Source organism: Phyllobates terribilis, unplaced genomic scaffold (assembly GCF_046119375.1).
Source record: "Phyllobates terribilis strain yellow unplaced genomic scaffold, ASM4611937v1 Scaffold_2__4_contigs__length_985480577, whole genome shotgun sequence".
Taxonomy (NCBI): Eukaryota; Metazoa; Chordata; class Amphibia; order Anura; family Dendrobatidae; genus Phyllobates; species Phyllobates terribilis.
The window spans coordinates 289,742,767-289,762,148 of record NW_027362762.1 but is presented as its reverse complement, the minus strand read 5'-3'; the positions used below and the strand labels follow the sequence as shown (position 1 = coordinate 289,762,148).

Sequence of the window (19,382 nt, the reverse complement as noted above, 5' to 3'; positions counted from 1 at the left end):
ATTATCTTCCATCTTTGGAGCAATTCTATAATTACACTGTTCAACAACAAAATTGTAAATTTAACTAAAATACCTAATTTGTATTTGATGCTGCTAAAAATAGTGTAGTGTCTTTATTTTTTGGGATCTGGGGCCGGGTGGTGGCTTATTTTTTGCGCCCTGAGTTGATGTTTTTATTGATATCATTTTGGGATAGATACGATGTTTTGATTTCCTGTTATTGCATTTTATTGCAATGTTGCAGCTGCCAAAAAAAAAAATATTCTGGTGTTTAGATTTTTTTTTTCTCGTTATGCAGTTTACCAATCGGCTTAATTTACTTTATATGTTGATAGATCGGACATTTCTGAACGCAGCGATACCAAATGTGTTTTTTTTTCAGAGGGGCAAAAGGAGGGTGATTTGAAATTTTTGTTTGTTTTTTTTTTTACATTTTTTAAAACTTTTTATTTTTTTACTGGCTTCAATAGTCCCCTTAGGAGACTTGAAGCTGTGATCGCGCGATCGCTTGTGCTATAGATAGCAGTACTGATGCACTGCTATGTGTAGCAGAAATCACGATCTCCTATGAACGCCGGCCACAAGCAGGCCCCCAGCTGCCATTACAACCCATCTCCCCCCCCCCCCTCGATTACGTGACAGGGGCTCCGATGGGTGGGACTTTTGACGTGTTTCCGGCCCACTCGTGTTAAATGCTGGTGTCAGTGATTGACAACGGCATTTAACTGATTCACAGCCGCAGGTGGATCTCTGTACGTCAAGTATGTCAAAGGTCGTGAAGGAGTTAATTACAGAAGATGTTTAATTCTGTAGTTTACCGCTTGTTGCCTAGGTTATCGGACACCTCTGCAGTGTACCAGAGGTGGCCAGTTTCCTCAGAAAGGAACGCGTGCTTGCAAGCTCTTTTAAATATAGCGTGCATGTGCTGCTCTAACCCTGGCTGGATCAGCTTTAATCCCCTTGTGCTTCTCCGATGCTGCAAAGGAAAAGCTTCCTGTGCTTACAGCTTAGAAGAGCACACAATTCGGACCAGCGGTGAAGCCTGCTGTTGGTCCGAACTGTCAGTCTTCAGGAGTGCACCGCTCACAGCAAGCAGGGGACAGTACACTCCTGAAGATACAAGAAGAGAATAAGCCTTCAATTGCATTACAAAATAAAAATGGCTGTATATATGTTTTGTATGTTCCTTAAAAACAACAAATATTGTGCAGGGAAATACTTATTGGTGACAGGATATGCATAAGCAAAATATATAAAAAAAACACACCAAATGATAAATAATCATGAAGTGGTTATGCAGGGATGCTGATAAATATATTAGGACAAACATATTTAACCACTTAGTTTTCGGTACAGGATGTCACATTTTAGTGGTCTTTATAACTATTAATAATTATTTATAAGTATTTAATTGCTTTACACAGGACCTACCCAACAACATGATTCATCAGGTGGCAATAAAATCTCTACCTCAAGAGTGGCTGTGGTGTGAGACCTGGTGTGATGACAAGTCCAAGGAAAAAGCCAAGACCATAGATCTGGTGGGTAGCTGTGTGGGGAAATTAGTAGTATTTTTTGTGAATTGGCGAAACCCAAGTTTTGCGACTATGTTTAGCTCTACAGAAAATGGGATGGTGTGTGATTGTACTTACCGAAACAATGAGCCACCAAGTACAGTCTAATGGCACATTGGAATCCTAGCTGATAAAAGGGACAACTTTCGGTTTTGGGGGTTTTACAGTCTATGTTCTCAGTGTTTTAAAAGATTTCCTGCTGACAACCAAAGTCTTATTCCAGTTTTATGTACAACACAGAATAAAATTTTTCATATATGTTCTGCCTTCTATGTATGGACTAATTTACACTTTGTATTTTCAGATCTGTGTTACATCCACAGTTTCCTGCCTGACCATGGTCACGTGACCTAAACTATAACATCCATAGGCATAAATGATGCTTTTAGTTTGGGTCATGAGACCCATGGTGGGGTGGTGGGGCCTGGAATTGTGGCTGTAATACAGATGGAAAAATGCCTCCCCGATACAGTCAGAGGAAGTGCTTCAAACACACAAAAGTATCCATAGTATTATGATGTGACGTACATATGGCCAACTAGTGTTGGACCAAGGGCCAATGTGTAGCTACATGGTCCAGTATCCGTACATTTAATAAACCTAGTATAACATAAGGAATGCGCTCTGTCTTTCTATTATAGACACTGTATGTTCTAAAGGGCCCATCTTGTCTTTGTGTATATGTAAGGCATACATACCTGTTGAAAACTGTATTTTTAAATATGACAGATTTGTTAAAAAACTGTATGCAAACCTTTATTGTATGATGAGCAAAAAGTAAAGTGCCATTGAGGCAAAAAAACTTATATAAAAGTACCGTGAGGCACAGTGTTTAAAAAATATATATATTTTATTTATTTGAATCAAATATAGAAAGGTAAAAAAACATATAATTTAATTATATAAAAAAGAACTACAAACCAGTGAATAATGACATCATCTACTGATTTATAAGTACAAGAAAGCAGGAATGCATGCAGAGTATATAAATACCTCACCAGTCCAAGAGAACACTTGATGAAGCAAGGTGCGAAACGCGTGACTGGTGCATTCTCTCAGACAGGTGAGGTTCTCCTTATGCCACTGTGTGTTTTCACTTTTTGCCTGTACTACTCTGATTTATGACATCTGCTGTTTCCCTTTATTTGTGGTCCAATCTTACTATATTATTAATATTTGCCATTCTCTGACCTTTTCTAGCATCTGTTTTCAATACTATTGACTATTTATATACTCTGTATGCATTCCTGCTTCCTTGTACTTATTTATCAGTAGATGATAGCATTACTCACTGGTTCTATGTCGTTACATTATATGTTAACCTTTCTATATTGGATTCAAATAAATAAATATATATTTTTTGAAAATATTATGCCTTGCACTACTTTTTATATAGTTTAAAAAAAAAAAACTATGCACAAATGTGTCCATGATATATAGAACACTTGCAAAAAAACTGCAACATATCTGCCATGTGTTCACATACCAGGAGCTGCCAACTCTGAGCACTGTATGTGGAGCTGCCTGGTGTAATCGCATTGATTGCAGTGCTTCGGGTCCACACAATAGAGCAGGGAATGAAGTTTTCGTTTATTGGAGACCGTTCTGTGCTCCTCAAGGAATCTTCTTCATTGAGGCTATGTGCCCACGTTGCATTTATGAAGCAGAAAATTTCTGCTGCATAAATGCAAGTCCTCTCCCGGAAAAACGCATGCGGAATTCCGCACGCGTTTATCGCGCGTTTTTCGCGCGTTTATCACGCGTTTTCCACATGCGGAATTGCCTTGCGTTTTTTATGCATTGAACAAAGGCAATTCTGCTTGCGGAAACGCAAAATTAAATGACATGCTGCGGATTTTTGAACGCAGCATAAACGCTGCGGAAAAATCCGCAGCATGTGCATAGAACTTGCGGAATCCCATTGGGGACCATGGGGTGCGTGTTACCAAGCGTTTTTCAAGCGTTTACGCTGCGGAAATTCCGCATCAAAAACGCTTGAAAAATGCTACGTGGGCACACAGCCTTAATACCCCAATGGCACATTAGTTCTACTCCTCAATAGTGTGTAGATTTCTGCCTCAGTGGGCTCTTGTCATTGGCTTGCAGGCATGATTTTTAGCATCTGTCTCAAATAACAGCACAACTTCTGTAGATCTCCCCGTTCCTTTATTGGGTCGGTGATTTTGGATAGGTGACGTTCTTCTTTGCAGCAGACTAGTGACCCTTAATCTGTTGCCTCTTACATATGTGTCTTGGCTCCATACATTTCTTGGAATGTGTGTCTTGCACAGTAAGCTACATGTTCCAACTGGTTAAATACATCCCAGATTCCATAGATCTTTCTGACATTTTGTTTTCTTTACAGTGTTGGAAAATTGGTTTCTCTTTGTTTTCTATTCTTAATCGAATGCGGCAGCCTCTTGTTCCACCTGTGCCTAAAGGGATCAAGTTTAATAAGCCATGGGAAAGATCTTATCCGTAGGCTTGGAATTTTCATTCTATAGCAAATGTGTTCAGAAAAAAAAATCCTAGAGAAAATGTACAGCACACTGCCTGGGAGCATGTCTTACTCTGTAAATGCTCAATTTGTGGAAGTCCGTAAACTATTCTGTAATCTGTCAAGGGCTAGAAAGTAGAATTGCATTACTGCCTGGGGGGTCAGACCAAAAAAAAAATGACAGCTACTCAAACAGCACCTTAAAGATCTTGGCAGCCTGTGGCATAATATATTGATTTAAAGAGATATCTGCAATAATATGAGCGTTCAGGATCAGGATACATTTGCAATCATTGTATTGCTTTGAAGAGAAAAATAATTTAAGGGGAAATTTCAAGCCGGTGTAGTCTACATCTCCTTCTGTAATATTTTGCCGTCTTATTGGTTTTGAAGTTAAACTATCCCTAATATTTGGACACATCAATTTTATTTCTTAGGGAACCTGCAGAATGATTTAAACAAAGAAAAGGGCAACAAATCTGCCAATTACAGGTGTTTAGTGGTGTGCTCAATGATTTGTGTAAGGGAATGCTCCAGGTCTGTGTTTTATGTCACACGTACACATATGACAGGGTATTGTGCTGTCAGATGGAAGGAATACAACTGGTACTTAGTGTCCAGGGTAATTACATGGCTGCTCATCATTCTGTTGTATTATGGGTGCACCACCATTAGAAGTAAGAGGAATCAGATCATAAGGTCACTGGGCAGCGTGAAATTAAAAGGTAAGGTGATACTCAACCAAAAACTGGAGTCTCCCATTGCAGTTATTTATCCAGCAATTCATCAGACTCAATTATGAGTAATTATTTGGTAAGGCGAAAATGTTTGGGTCATTGCACAGTAACCCCAATGATAGCCTGACTAAGGCCATGGCCCGACTAGGAGTATTCAGTCAGTATTTTTTCTCAGGAGTGGGAGCCAAAACCAGGAGTGGAACAATCAGAGGAAAAGTATAATAGAAACAAGTCACCAATTCTGCATTTATCACCCACTCCTGGATTTGGCTTCCACTCCTGAGAAAAAATACTGACTGAATACTGACCAAATACTGATAGTGGGGCCGTGGTCTAATTTTGTAACCTGGAGTGTTACATATATATATATCTATGTCAAGAACTGGCCCGGCACTCTCGGCAATTTTCAGTGCTCCATTAAAATTAAGTGGAGAGAACTATGCCATAATCTGTCAGCATTTATGGTAAATAAATTCTCCATATGTGATAACCTCATTAAACAGGGCCTGTCACTTGCTCAAAAAATGTAAATGGGTTAAATACCTTATAAAAAGAAATCCCCTGATTCTGCAGCTTTTTTCCGTTCTTGGCTGCGTCACTCTATTGAGAGATATTCACATTTGTTGTTTTTGAAGCGCATTATGTGAAATCTCTCCTTGTAGTGCAACTGGGAGTTTCTTTAGAGTCTTCTATGGGAGCGTACACTTTTACACCTTTCTCCCAGATATTGCCAATCACAACTCGTCAACTGATCTAGAAGTCTATCAGTCTCCGCAGTCTGTGTAGTGCTCCAAAAGCAACAAATGAGAATATGTCTATAATGGTGCGACACAGCGCAAAATGAAAAATTGCTGCAGAATCAGGGAAGTGCAGGGATTTTGAGTTTTTTTTATGATGACCTATCGCTTGCTTAAAAAATTGAGTGAAATACCTGTTTCAACCCACAGTGCAACAATCCTAAAACTAAAGAACCGAAATTAAAAGCAGCAGCACGCATTGTTCCAGAATGGACGGACTATGACAATGAGATCCGTCGGCTATTGAAGAAGTTAGAGGAACAGAAAAGGAATAGAACACAAGTACAGCCTAAAGGTAAGAGAACATCCTGAGGAATGAGTTCTTACCATCCGCCTCCTCTTAACTTTCACCACAGACTTTACTATATAGGGTTTTTCTGTGTTCTAGTTATCATAAGAAAGATTTATAACATAAGGCTATGTTCACATGCAGTCTTTGCTGCAGGTTTTTTTTCTGCAGCCAAAGCCTGCTCTCTTGGCAGTAAAAAGGCTGCATTTAAAATGCATGTTTTGCTGTGTTTTTTTTCACTTTTGTTTTTGCAGCGATTACATGTGTGCGTTCTCTACAGTATAAGTTTAATAAAGTTTGTTTTATTCACCAAAAATGCAGCAAAAATATTGGTTGCAGGGTTTTTTTGCAACATTTTTTACCACTTTGTGATTTCTTGCTATAAGTGAAAAAAACGCTGCAAAAACGCTGAAAGAATTGACGTGCTGCAGTTTTCGAACTCGGGAAAAAAAGTGCATGCGTGAGACATCTGCAATGTCACAGCTTTTGCTGATACTGTAAAAAACAGCTTTTAATTTGCATAAAACAATTATATGTGAACATAGCCTCCTTCTCACCAGAGTTTATTATATAATGGTCCTCTGGCTATTCTATTACACGGGCAGGAGGGCAGATTACTACCCACTACTCTTTATGGACAGTAGGAGTAATTTATCCAGCTGTACAAAGGAATAAGAGTTATATTACCTTCCATTTTCCTTCTTTGCAGAACCCCAATAATTAAAACGGACTTGTGCTTTTTGTCTTTCTGATAGTGATTTTGGATTAGTTGACAAGGCGTATTGATGATGCTAAAGGGGTTGCCTAATCTTTTTTCAGGAGAAGCTGACACAACTCTTTTAACTTATCAGAAGTATATTAAAAAGTAAAACTTTCCCTATAAATAGGTTTCCTTTTTGCCCCATGCCCAAAATGACTTTATTCTGGCTTTCTGGTTATCAGGGGCAGCGCTCTCCAGAATATGGGCAGTTCGGACTGGTGGCATGGTGGCTCCGCTCATCTGAACTGTGCGCTCTCTGATTCTGCAATCACAGGCAGCTTTGCTTCTGCAGCATCGATGGGACACAGGGGCACTGAAGCCGGCCGGACCCAGCAATCCTTCCAGTTTCAGAGCGGAAGTTGCAAGCGCACACTCTGCTTATGAAACCAGCCACTTCTGCAGAGGTGACCAGTAACCTAAGCAATGAGCAGTAAACTACAAATTAAAAAATTCCTCTGTCCTTGCGGAATGTAAAGGACTTTTAATTAGGTAAATTGCAGAGTTCCTTCTTTTTACAATTTCAGCCATTCAAGAAGCTGAGACAACGTCTTTAACTTTTTAAAAACGTGCTAAGTAGTAAAATGTTACCTATAAACATGTCTCCTTTTCACCGCACCCTTATATAATTTGTTCTATCATAAACATATCATACCACTAAATAGCAATAAGACCGCCATAACAAGACCAATTCCTATTTTGCTAGAATACTTAGCATTGCAATGTCTCGTTTTCTCCTGTTTTCCGCAGACTTGAATCATGATGAACTTTAGCAAATTTCAATTCCTTGGTGGAAAGTAAAGTCCTCGCAGCCGATGCTTCATTCCGAAGTGAAGAATAAAGGAGAGTCTTGAAATAACTGGACACTGGGATTCGATGGACTTGTTTGATCATTGAGAGAAATGTGATCCTTAGGAGTTGTATAAATTAAATATTAAGTTTTTGTTAATGATTTGTATGTCTGGTAACACGATGATGGTAAGAAGCATGGCAAGTCCTGGGCACATGTCTGCACTCTGTTAATCTGACTTTTGATTTGTTTCCACGCGTTTACAGACTTTGCCGGATCTGAAGAAGTGTTCCCCACCTCACTGTAAACCATGAAGAACATGGGGAAGATTTGTCGGCATTGTCACTGGAGTAGATTTTGGTGCCATGTAATTAGTAACTAAAAAATTGTCTGTCATGGTCTTAAAAATGTTTCACAGATACTGGTAAGTGAGTAATTCTACAGACTGTTATATGGACACCAGCTCTTCCCTAGGTCTGATATGTCCCTGGAATTGCCTTACAGGTCGAAAACCATACCAGCGGTCACCCGGGTGGTTTTTGGCCTCTTTTATGACTTGACACACTGATAAACCTGCTCATATGGGTCTATACAATGTTGACAGACAACACACTTATATTATATGAATGTGACTTTATTCTGCTGTAAATTTAGTTTTGTACAGATCATGTAAGTACAAACATTCTTGTTATAAATGACATATGTTCACATTTACGTCTATGAGTTGTCTCTTTAATCGTGTGAAGGGTGAGGTCAGAGGCCGCTCTCCATCATTCACCTGATCCAACATCTAGTCAAGAAGCTGGTCAGGACAAGGAATAGATTAACTGCTGGGGATTCATGGGGTAGTCTAGGACTTGCAGATTAATGACCTAGCCCTACAGATCATCAATATCTGATTGGTGGCCCCCCCAAAAAATCAGCTACTTGTTGCTATTGAAGTCAATGGGAGCGGAGCAGCAGGATCTAAGGACAGCCACTACACAGTATACGGAGTCGGGTTGTATTGGCTCTGTTCACTGTGCATCTTCAGCTACAGACAGATATTCTACCTCTATGGACTAATATATAAACCGTTAATCATCAGACTTAATATATAAGTCCTGGACCACCCCTTTAAGATGGCAGTAATAAAATTCTACAATGGAGTCATAGACTGAATTATCCCTACAAAATTAAATGTCCCATTTTTGTCCTAACTGGATCCGAGCCTGTGATTGGCACTGGGAAGACATCCAGGGGTGGATTAAGAGTAGCCAGGGCCTGGGCAGTTTAGAAGGCATGGCCCCCCACCCTGCCATGTAGCTGATGTATCATGTGACCTGTCACGCGATCCCCTTTGATAAATCATGTGATAGGTCATGTGAGTAATACACAGGTGAACTGATGCACATCTGTAGATGGAAAAAGACAGGCATCGCCGCACTGTGCGCTCCTTGCACATTTTCACTTGTGTACAGCACTATACATAATGGAGCCGGGAAGAGATTCATTTTCCCAAGGGGCCACATTAGACCGTGACTGTTGTGGTGGCCAAACCAATAGGACGAAATTAATTCTGCTCAATATTAATATTCATGAGAGGTTGGAAGGATCCGGCTTCCGATCCAAGTATATTGGCAAAAAGTTAGAAATATTTTACAAAAAGATGAAGAAATGCATACCAACAATCTCAGATGTGAGGGGGGAACTTGGGGGTCTCATCACCAGACACGTTTGAGCGCTACCTGCGCTCTTAGACTTGGTTTGAACAAAACATGTACAGGAGAAGTGGTACTGTGCAGTGTATATATACAGGACAGGAGGAGTGGTACTGTGCAGTGTATACTGTATATACAGGACAGCAGAAGTGGTACTGTGCAGTGTATATATACAGGACAGGAGAAGTGGTACTGTGCAGTGTATGCATACAGGACAGGAGGAATGGTACTGTGCAGTGTATATATACAGGACAGCAGAAGTGGTACTGTGCAGTGTATATATACAGGACAGCAGAAGTGGTACTGTGCAGTGTATATATACAGGACAGCAGAAGTGGTACTGTGCAGTGTATATATACAGGACAGGAGGAGTGGTACTGTGCAGTGTATATATACAGGGCAGCAGAAGTGGTACTGTGCAGTGTATATATACAGGACAGGAGGAGTGGCACTGTTCAGTGTATATATACAGGACAGGAGGAGTGGTACTGTGCAATGTGTATATACAGGACAGGAGGAGTGGTACTGTGCAGTGTATATAAACAGCACAGGAGAAGTGGTACTGTGCAGTGTATATATACAGGACAGGAGGAGTGGCACTGTTCAGTGTATATATACAGGACAGCAGAAGTGGTACTGTGCAGTGTATATATATTGGACAGGAGGAGTTGTACTGTGCAGTGTATATAAACAGCACAGGAGTAGCGGCACTGTTCAGTGAATATATACAGGACAGGAGGAGTGGCACTGTTCAGTGTATATATACAGGACAGGAGGAGTGGTACTGTGCAGTGTGTATATACAGGACAGGAGGAGTACTGTGCAGTGTATATAAACAGCACAGGAGAAGTGGTACTGTGCAGTGTATATATACAGGACAGGAGGAGTGGTACTGTTCAGTGTATATACACAGGACAGGAGGAGTGCTACTGTGCAGTGTGTACATACAGGACAGGAGGAGTGGTACTGTGCAGTGTATATATATATATATATAGGACAGGAGGAGTGGTACTGTGCAGTGTATAAATATAGGACAGGAGGAGTAGTACTGTGCAGTGTATATATACAGGACAGGAGGAGTGGTACTGTGCAGTGTATATATACAGGACAGGAGAAGTGGTACTGTGCAGTGTATATATACAGGACAGGAGGCGTGGTACTGTGCAGTGTATATATACAGGACAGGAGGAGTGGTACCGTGCAGTGTATACATACAGAACAGGAGGAGTGGTACTGTACAGTGTATATATACAGGACAGGAGGAGTGGTACTGAGCAGTGTATATATACAGGACAGCAGAAGTGGTACTGTGCAGTGTATATATACAGGACAGGAGAAGTGGTACTGTGCAGTGTATACATACAGGACAGGAGGAGTGGCACTGTTGAGTGCATATATACAGGACAGGAGGAGTGGTACTCTGCAGTGTATATATACAGGACAGCAGAAGTGGTACTGTGCAGTGTATATATACAGGACAGGAGGAGTGGTACTGTGCAGTGTATATAAACAGCACAGGAGAAGTGGCACTGTTCAGTGAATATATACAGGACAGGAGGAGTGGCACTGTTCAGTGTATATATACAGGACAGGAGGAATGGTACTGTGCAGTGTATATACAGGACAGGAGGAGTGGTACTGTGCAGTGTATATATATAGGACAGGAGGAGTGGTACTGTGCAGTGTATATATACAGGACAGGAGAAGTGGTACTGTGCAGTATGTATATATATATATATATATATATATATATATATATACATATACATATATATAGGACAGGAGGGGTACCGTGCAGTGTATATATATAGGTCAGGAGGAGTGGTCCTGTGCAGTGTATACAGTACAGACCAAAAGTTTGGACACACCTCATTTAAAGATTTTTCTGTATTTTCATGACTATGAAAATTGCACATTCACATTGAAGGCATCAAAACTATGAATTAACACATGTGGAATTATATACTTAACAAAAAAGTGTGAAACAATTGAAAATATGTCTTCTATTCTAGGTTCTTCAAAGTAGCCACCTTTTGCTTTGATGACTGCTTTGCACACTCTTGGCATTCTCTTGATGAGCTTCAAGAGGTAGTCACCTGAAATGGTTTTCACTTCACAGGTGTGCCCTGTCAGGTTTAATAAGTGGGATTTCTTGCCTTATAAATGGGGTTGGGACCATCAGTTGTGTTGTGCAGAAGTCAGGTGGATACACAGCTGATAGTCCTACTGAATAGACTGTTAGAATTTGTATTATGGCAAGAAAAAAGCACCATAGTAAAGAAAAACGAGTGGCCATCATTAGTTTAAGAAATGAAGGTCAGTCAGTCCGAAAAATTGGGAAAACTTTGAAAGTGTCCCCAAGTGCAGTTGCAAAAACCATCAAGCGCTACAAAGAAACTGGCTCACATGAGGACCGCCACAGGAAAGGAAGACCAAGAGTCACCTCTGCTTCTGAGGATAAGTTTATCCGAGTCATCAGCCTCAGAAATCGTAGGTTAACAGCAGCTCAGATTAGAGACCAGGTCAATGCCACACAGAGTTCTAGCAGCAGACACATCTCTACAACAACTGTTAAGAGGAGACTTTGTGCAGCAGGCCTTCATGGTAAAATAGCTGCTAGGAAACCACTGCTAAGGACAGGTAACAAGCAGAAGCGACTTGTTTGGGCTAAAGAACACAAGGAATGGACATTAGACCAGTGGAAATCTGTGCTTTGGTCTGATGAGTCCAAATTTGGGATCTTTGGTTCCAACCACCGTGTCTTTGTGCGATGCAGAAAAGATGAACGGATGGACTCTACATGCCTGGTTCCCATCGTGAAGCATGGAGAAGGAGGTGTGATGGTGTGGGGGTGCTTTGCTGGTGACACTGTTGGGGAATTATTCAAAATTGAAGGCATACTGAACCAGCATGGCTACCACAGCATCTTGCAGCGGCATGCTATTCCATCCGGTTTGCGTTTAGTTGGATCATCATTTATTTTTCAACAGGACAATGACCCCAAACACACCTCCAGGCTGTGTAAGGCTATTTGACCAAAAAGGAGAGTGATGGGGTGCTACGCCAAATGACCTGGCCTCCACAGTCACCTGTCCAAACAAGTCTCTTCTGCTTGTTGCCTGTCCTTAGCAGTGGTTTCCTAGCAGCTATTTTACCATGAAGGCCTGCTGCACAAAGTCTCCTCTTAACAGTTGTTGAAGAGATGTGTCTGCTGCTAGAACTGTGTGGCATTGACCTGGTCTCTAATCTGAGCTGCGGTTAACCTGCGATTTCTGAGGCTGGTGACTCGGATAAACTTATCCTCAGAAGCAGAGGTGACTCTTGGTCTTCCTTTCCTGGGGCGGTCCTCATGTGAGCCAGTTTCTTTGTAGCGCTTGATGGTTTTTGCAACTGCACTTCGGGACACTTTCAAAGTTTGCCCAATTTTTCGGACTGACTGACCTTCATTTCTTAAAGTAATTATGGCCACTCGTTTTTCTTTACTTAGCTGCTTTTTTCTTACCATAATACAAATTCTAACAGTCTATTCAGTAGGACTATCAGCTGTGTATCCACCTGAATTCTGAACAACACAACTGATGGTCCCAACCCCATTTATAAGGCAAGAAATCCCACTTATTAAACCTGACAGGGCACACCTGTGAAGTGAAAACCATTTCCGGTGACTACCTCTTGAAGCTCATCAAGAGAATGCCAAGAGTGTGCAAAGCAGTCATCAAAGCAAAAGGTGGCTACTTTGAAGAACCTAGAATATAAGACATATTTTCAGTTGTTTGAAACTTTTTTGTTAAGTATATAATTCCACAAGTGTTAATTCATAGTTTTGATGCCTTCAGTGTGAACGTACAATTTTCATAGTCATGAAAATACAGAAAAATCTTTAAATGAGGTGTGTCCAAACTTTTGGTCTGTACTGTGTGTGTGTGTATGTATGTATGTATGTGTGTGTATATATATATATATATATATATATATATATATATATATATATATATATATATATATATATATATATATATATATATATATATATATATATATATACACAGTACAGACCAAAAGTTTGGACACACCTTCTCATTTAAAGATTTTTCTGTATTTTCATGACTATGAAAATTGTACATTCACACTGAAGGCATCAAAACTATGAATTAACACATGTGGAATTATATACTTAACAAAAAAGTGTGAAACAACTGAAAATATGTCTTATATTCTAGGTTCTTCAAAGTAGCCACCTTTTGCTTTGATGACTGCTTTGCACACTCTTGGCATTCTCTTGATGAGCTTCAAGAGGTAGTCACCGGAAATGGTCTTCCAACAATCTTGAAGGAGTTCCCAGAGATGCTTAGCACTTGTTGGCCCTTTTGCCTTCACTCTGCGGTCCAGCTCACCCCAAACCATCTCGATTGGGGTCAGGTCTGGTGACTGTGGAGGCCAGGTCATCTGGCGTAGCACCCCATTACTCTCCGTCTTGGTCAAATAGCCCTTACACAGCCTGGAGGTGTGTTTGGTGTCATTGTCCTGTTGGAAAATAAATGATGGTCCAACTAAACGCAAACCGGATGGAATAGCATGCCACTGCAAGATGCTGTGGTAGCCATGCTGGTTCAGTATGCCTTCAATTTTGAATAAATCCCCAACAGTGTCACCAGCAAAGCACCCCCACACCATCACACCTCCTCCTCCATGCTTCACGGTGGGAACCAGGCATGTAGAGTCCATCCGTTCACCTTTTCTGTGTCGCACAAAGACACAGTGGTTGGAACCAAAGATCTCAAATTTGGACTCATCAGACCAAAGCACAGATTTCCACTGGTCTAATGTCCATTCCTTGTGTTCTTTAGCCCAAACAAGTCTCTTCTGCTTGTTGCCTGTCCTTAGCAGTGGTTTCCTAGCAGCTATTTGACCATGAAGGCCTGCTGCACAAAGTCTCCTCTTAACAGTTGTTGTAGAGATGTCTGCTGCTAGAACTCTGTGTGGCATTGACCTGGTCTCTAATCTGAACTGCTGTTAACCTGCGATTTCTGAGGCTGGTGACTCGGATAAACTTATCCTCAGAATCAGAGGTGACTCTTGGTCTTCCTTTCCTTGGGCGGTCCTCATGTGAGCCAGTTTCTTTGTAGCGCTTGATAGTTTTTGCAACTGCACTTGGGGACACTTTCAAAGTTTGCCCAATTTTTCGGACTGACTGACCTTCATTTCTTAAAGTAATGATGGCCACTCGTTTTTCTTTACTTAGCTGCTTTTTTCTTGCCATAATACAAATTCTAACAGTCTATTCAGTAGGACTATCAGCTGTGTATCCACCAGACTTCTGCACAACACAACTGATGGTCCCAACCCCATTTATAAGGCAAGAAATCCCACTTATTAAACCTGACAGGGCACAGCTGTGAAGTGAAAACCATTTCCGGTGACTACCTCTTGAAGCTCATCAAGAGAATGCCAAGAGTGTGCAAAGCAGTCATCAAAGCAAAAGGTGGCTACTTTGAAGAACCTAGAATATAAGACATATTTTCAGTTGTTTCACACTTTTTTGTTAAGTATATAATTCCACATGTGTTAATTCATAGTTTTGATGCCTTCAGTGTGAATGTACAATTTTCAAAGTGATGAAAATACAGAAAAATCTTTAAATGAGAAGGTGTGTCCAAACATTTGGTCTGTACTGTATATATATATATATATATATATATATATATATATATATATATATATATATATACTCTACGTTATAATTAAGACCGCATTATACTATACATCATGTAGTAGAGTAGTAGACACCCCGACTGCTATATATATATCACAGAGACTGCTGCATATATATTATATACAGTGCCTACAAGTAGTATTCAACCCCCTGCAGATTTAGCTGGTTGACACATGCGGAATTAACTTGGCATTGTGACATTTGTACTGTAGATCAGCCTGGAAGTGGGAAATGCACTGCAGCAAATTTTGTTTTTTTTTTTGTTTTTTTTTTAAAAAAAACGTTAAAAGTTAATTCAGAGTGTCATTTATTATTCAACCCCTCAAACCACAAGAATTCTGTTTGGTCCCCCAAAAGTATTAAGAAGTAGTTCAGGCACCAAGAATAATGAGCTTCACATGTGTGGATTAAAGATCTCTTTTGCCAGCCTTTTATGACTATTTAAGACCCTCCCCAAACTTGTGAACAGCACTCAGACATGGTCAGCATGGGAAAGACAAAGGAGCATTCCAAGGCCATCAGAGACAAGATCGTGGAGGGTCACAAAGCTGGCAAGGGGTACAAAACCCTTTCCAAGGAGTTGGGCCTACCTGTCTCCACTGTTGGGAGCATCATCCGTAAGTGGAAGGCTTATGGAACTACTGTTAGCCTTCCACGGCCAGGACAGCCTTTGAAAGTGTCCTCCCGTGCCGAGGCCAGGCTTGTCCGAAGAGTCAAGGCTAACCCAAGGACAACAAGGAAGGAGCTCCGGGAAGATCTCATGGCAGTGGGGACATTGGTTTCAGTCAATACCATAAGTAACGTACTCCACCGCAATGGTCTCCGTTCCAGACGAGCCCGTAAGGTACCTTTACTTTCAAAGCGTCATGTCAAGGCTCGTCTACAGTTTGCTCATGATCACTTGGAGGACTCTGAGACAGACTGGTTCAAGGTTCTATGGTCTGATGAGACCAAGATCGAGATCTTTGGTGCCAACCACACACGTGACGTTTGGAGACTGGATGGCACTGCATACGACCCCAAGAATACCATCCCTACAGTCAAGCATGGTGGTGGCAGCATCATGCTGTGGGGCTGTTTCTCTGCCAAGGGCCTGGCCATCTGGTCCGCATCCATGGGAAGATGGATAGCACGGCCTACCTGGAGATTTTGGCCAAGAACCTCCGCTTCTCCATCAAGGATCTTAAGATGGGTCGTAATTTCATCTTCCAACAAGACAACGACCCAAAGCACACAGCCAAGAAAACCAAGGCCTGGTTCAAGAGGGAAAAAGTCAAGGTGTTGGAGTGGCCTAGTCAGTCTCCTGACCTTAACCCAATTGAAAACTTGTGGAAGGAGCTCAAGAATAAAGTTCACATGAGACACCCAAAGAACCTAGATAACTTGGAGAAGATCTGCTTGGAGGAGTGGGCCAAGATAACTCCACAGACCTGTGCCGGCCTGATCAGGTCTTATAAAAGACGATTATTAGCTGTAATTGCAAACAAGGGTTATTCCACAAAATATTAAACATAGGGGTTGTATAATAATTGACCCACACTTTTATGTTTAAAATTTAATAAAATTCAACTGAGCAACATAACTTTTTGGTTTGTAAGATTTATGCTTCTGTTCATAAAACCTACTCTCGTTTGCAGTTTGAAGGCTCTAACTTATTTGCATCTTATCAAACCAGCTAAATCTGCAGGGGGTTGAATACTACTTGTAGGCACTGTAGGTGATACTGCAGCAATACACAGTTGCAGTATCACTTATCTATTGTGTAAATATAGCAGTCGAAGTATCACCTATATAATGTATATACTATTGTATATACATTATATAGGTGATACTGTGACTGCTGTGTATACACTGTATATACTGCAGTCTTACTATCACCTTTATAATATATAAGCAATACTGTGTTTGCTGTGTAGAATTGCACCATCACCTTTGTAACACATATACAACCGTATCACATATATAATGTATACACAGCAGTCACATTATCACCTATATATTGTATACAGACTGCTGTATATACATTATGTATGTGATAGTGCTACTGCTGTGAATACATTATATAGGTCATATTGCAATTATACACAGCAATCACAGTATCACCTATGTAACATATATACAGCAGTATCAACTATGTAATATATATACAGCTATCACAGTATCACCAATATAATGTATATAAACTGCTGTATATACAATATATAGGTGATACTGCAACGGCTGTATATAATCACAGTATCACATACATAATATATATAAAGCTGTATCATTTATATATTGAATATACAGCAACTGCTGTATATACACACATTAAAAAAGTTTCCATTTTGGGACTCGCTCAGCAGATCCCTGAGATGGAGGAGGATGAAGAGCTCCAGGTGGGCATTAGTGGATCCCTGGGATTGGTCAAGTGAGTAGAGTTTAATGCAAGGCCAGCCACAGCGCCGCAGACAGGGCCCTTCGCCGCCCGCCACAGCGCCGCAGACAGGGCCCTTCGCCGCCCGCCACAGCGCCGCAGACAGGGCCCTTCTTCGGATCTCCCGCACTCTGTGTCATGATGGCTGGTGACTGCGCATAGCGTGGTGCGTGACCCCGTCTGCTATACAGTGATGCCGCTGGCGGGGCACAGCAGCACGCAGGAGTACAGTGCCGGCCAGCGACTGCTAAGACTGCAGACCCCTCAACAGCTGATCGGGGACCAGCGCAGGCGCAGCCCTCCTCTGGTCATGTTGACGCGATGCTGACACAGTTAAGTGCGGTAGTAACAGGAGATCAGGGTCTGAGGCGCGACACCACTTGCACCAACAATGATGGCACACAAAACATTATAGTGAGGGCAATCTGGCCATCGGGGCCCCGGGCGGTAGCACAGATTGCCCTCATTATAATTCGCCTATGAAGCCATCGTTCACATGTAGCTGTATTACAAGATGCAGACTTGACTTTTCTTTCTCTCTCTTATTTTCACTCTAGAGGAAAATAGCCATATTGTGCAGAAGAATAATTGTTTTGAAAAAAGATCCCAATCTGCAGCTTATCGGTCCCCGTTGTAAAAGAGAACATTTCTCTGTTTCTCAGGTGCCATTGCAGGAAAAATGTTATTGATGTGTCTGTGCCTGCAAATAATACAAGAAGTGTAATTTATACTTTGTCCACTAGATGGTGTTTGTTTCAGATACGGCTTGTTACACCCAGAATTGGTTGCCCAGCACAAACTATTAGAGAAACAAAGGCTTGGAGATGTCACCACTGCATCAGCAAGGTGGAAAGGCCGGGTAACGGCTTAATTTATTGTTTTATACATCTACAGGCATTTCCTCAATTGATAGTTTATCCCAGACAGACCCTTTAACATAACTACCTGCTAGTAAAAGACTCCAGCAATATTGTGTATATAAACATGTGCCCTGATCATTCAATTAGGGGGAAAAGTAAGGAACTCAAACAGCCGAAGCACCAAAATGGGGGGATCCCGATCCCTTCATCTTCAAGAACATAAGAAGGCGTTTAATGGAGCTTCATTAAAAGTCTATGACACTAGTGCCATGGCGGAAGGAGGGCACATTCTCCACTACTGCTCCATTAAAGCCATGTTCACATGCAGCGTTTTTTTTTTTCTCCAGCCTAAATCTGCTCTCTTCACAGTAAACACAAAGTGTTCAAAACGTAGGTTTTGATTCTTTTTCACTGCTTTTTTGGTGCAGATTACACGTGTGTTTTGTCCACAGTACGTGTTTAATAAAATTCATTTTATTCACCAAAAACACAGCAAAATACATAGAAAAAATGTGAAAAAATTATTAAAAAACGCTGAAAGAATTGACATGCTGCAGATTAAAAAAAACAATTGTTATCAAATTCAAGGAAAAAAAAACGTGTACATTACTTTTCTGAAATCTCATGGCTTTGCTGGTATTGTAAAATGCATATAAAATAAAAACTTTGCATGTGAACATAGCTTTATACTTCTATCCTGCACATTTGCTGCTTGAGGGAACCAGGAATAACCCCATTAAGTCCCTTCCTATTCTGTGACACCAAAGTGTTGCAACGGTCTCCTGCATGAGTCGCGTACCTGCCCTATCTTCTAGAAGAAAACAGTCTGGCAAGTGTTTGTGTAGATTAGGCCGGGTTCAGACTACTGTTTTTCAAAAGTGTCCGTTTTGTTATCTGTGTGTCCTTTTTTAATAGCTAATAAAAGTTTAATACAGTTTACTATCTTTATAATTGTAATGTATCCAAAAAAAAAAACACATGACATACTGATGGTGACCTGTATGTGATCTATTTTTTGCAGTCATTGACTTACAATGGGCAAATCTGATCCAGAATACGGATCAAATAAGGGCATGCTGCGATTTCTTACATACGTGCAGCGTTACATGCGTGCAGTCTTGGGCGTCGTTCACAGTCTCAGTATTTGGTCAGTATTTTACATCATTATTTGTAAGCCAAAACCAGGAGTGGGGGAAAATTACAGCAGTGGTGACGTGTTTCTATTTTACTTTTCCTTTAATTGTTCCTCTCC

The 19,382-nt window shown here is 40.9% G+C and overlaps 1 protein-coding gene across 1 annotated transcript in view; it reads left to right on the top strand.

Annotated features, from left to right (window-relative positions):
* Window positions 1–8,155, top strand: part of UGGT2 (UDP-glucose glycoprotein glucosyltransferase 2) — a 399,382-nt gene extending 391,227 nt beyond the window's left edge. The window contains exons 37-39 of the mRNA XM_073664152.1: window positions 1,425–1,541; window positions 5,756–5,900; window positions 7,402–8,155. Of these exons, the coding sequence (XP_073520253.1) occupies window positions 1,425–1,541; window positions 5,756–5,900; window positions 7,402–7,424 (285 nt within the window). The 3' untranslated portion in view covers window positions 7,425–8,155. The remainder of the gene's footprint in view (window positions 1–1,424; window positions 1,542–5,755; window positions 5,901–7,401) is intronic.
* Window positions 8,156–19,382: the final 11,227 nt, after the last annotated feature.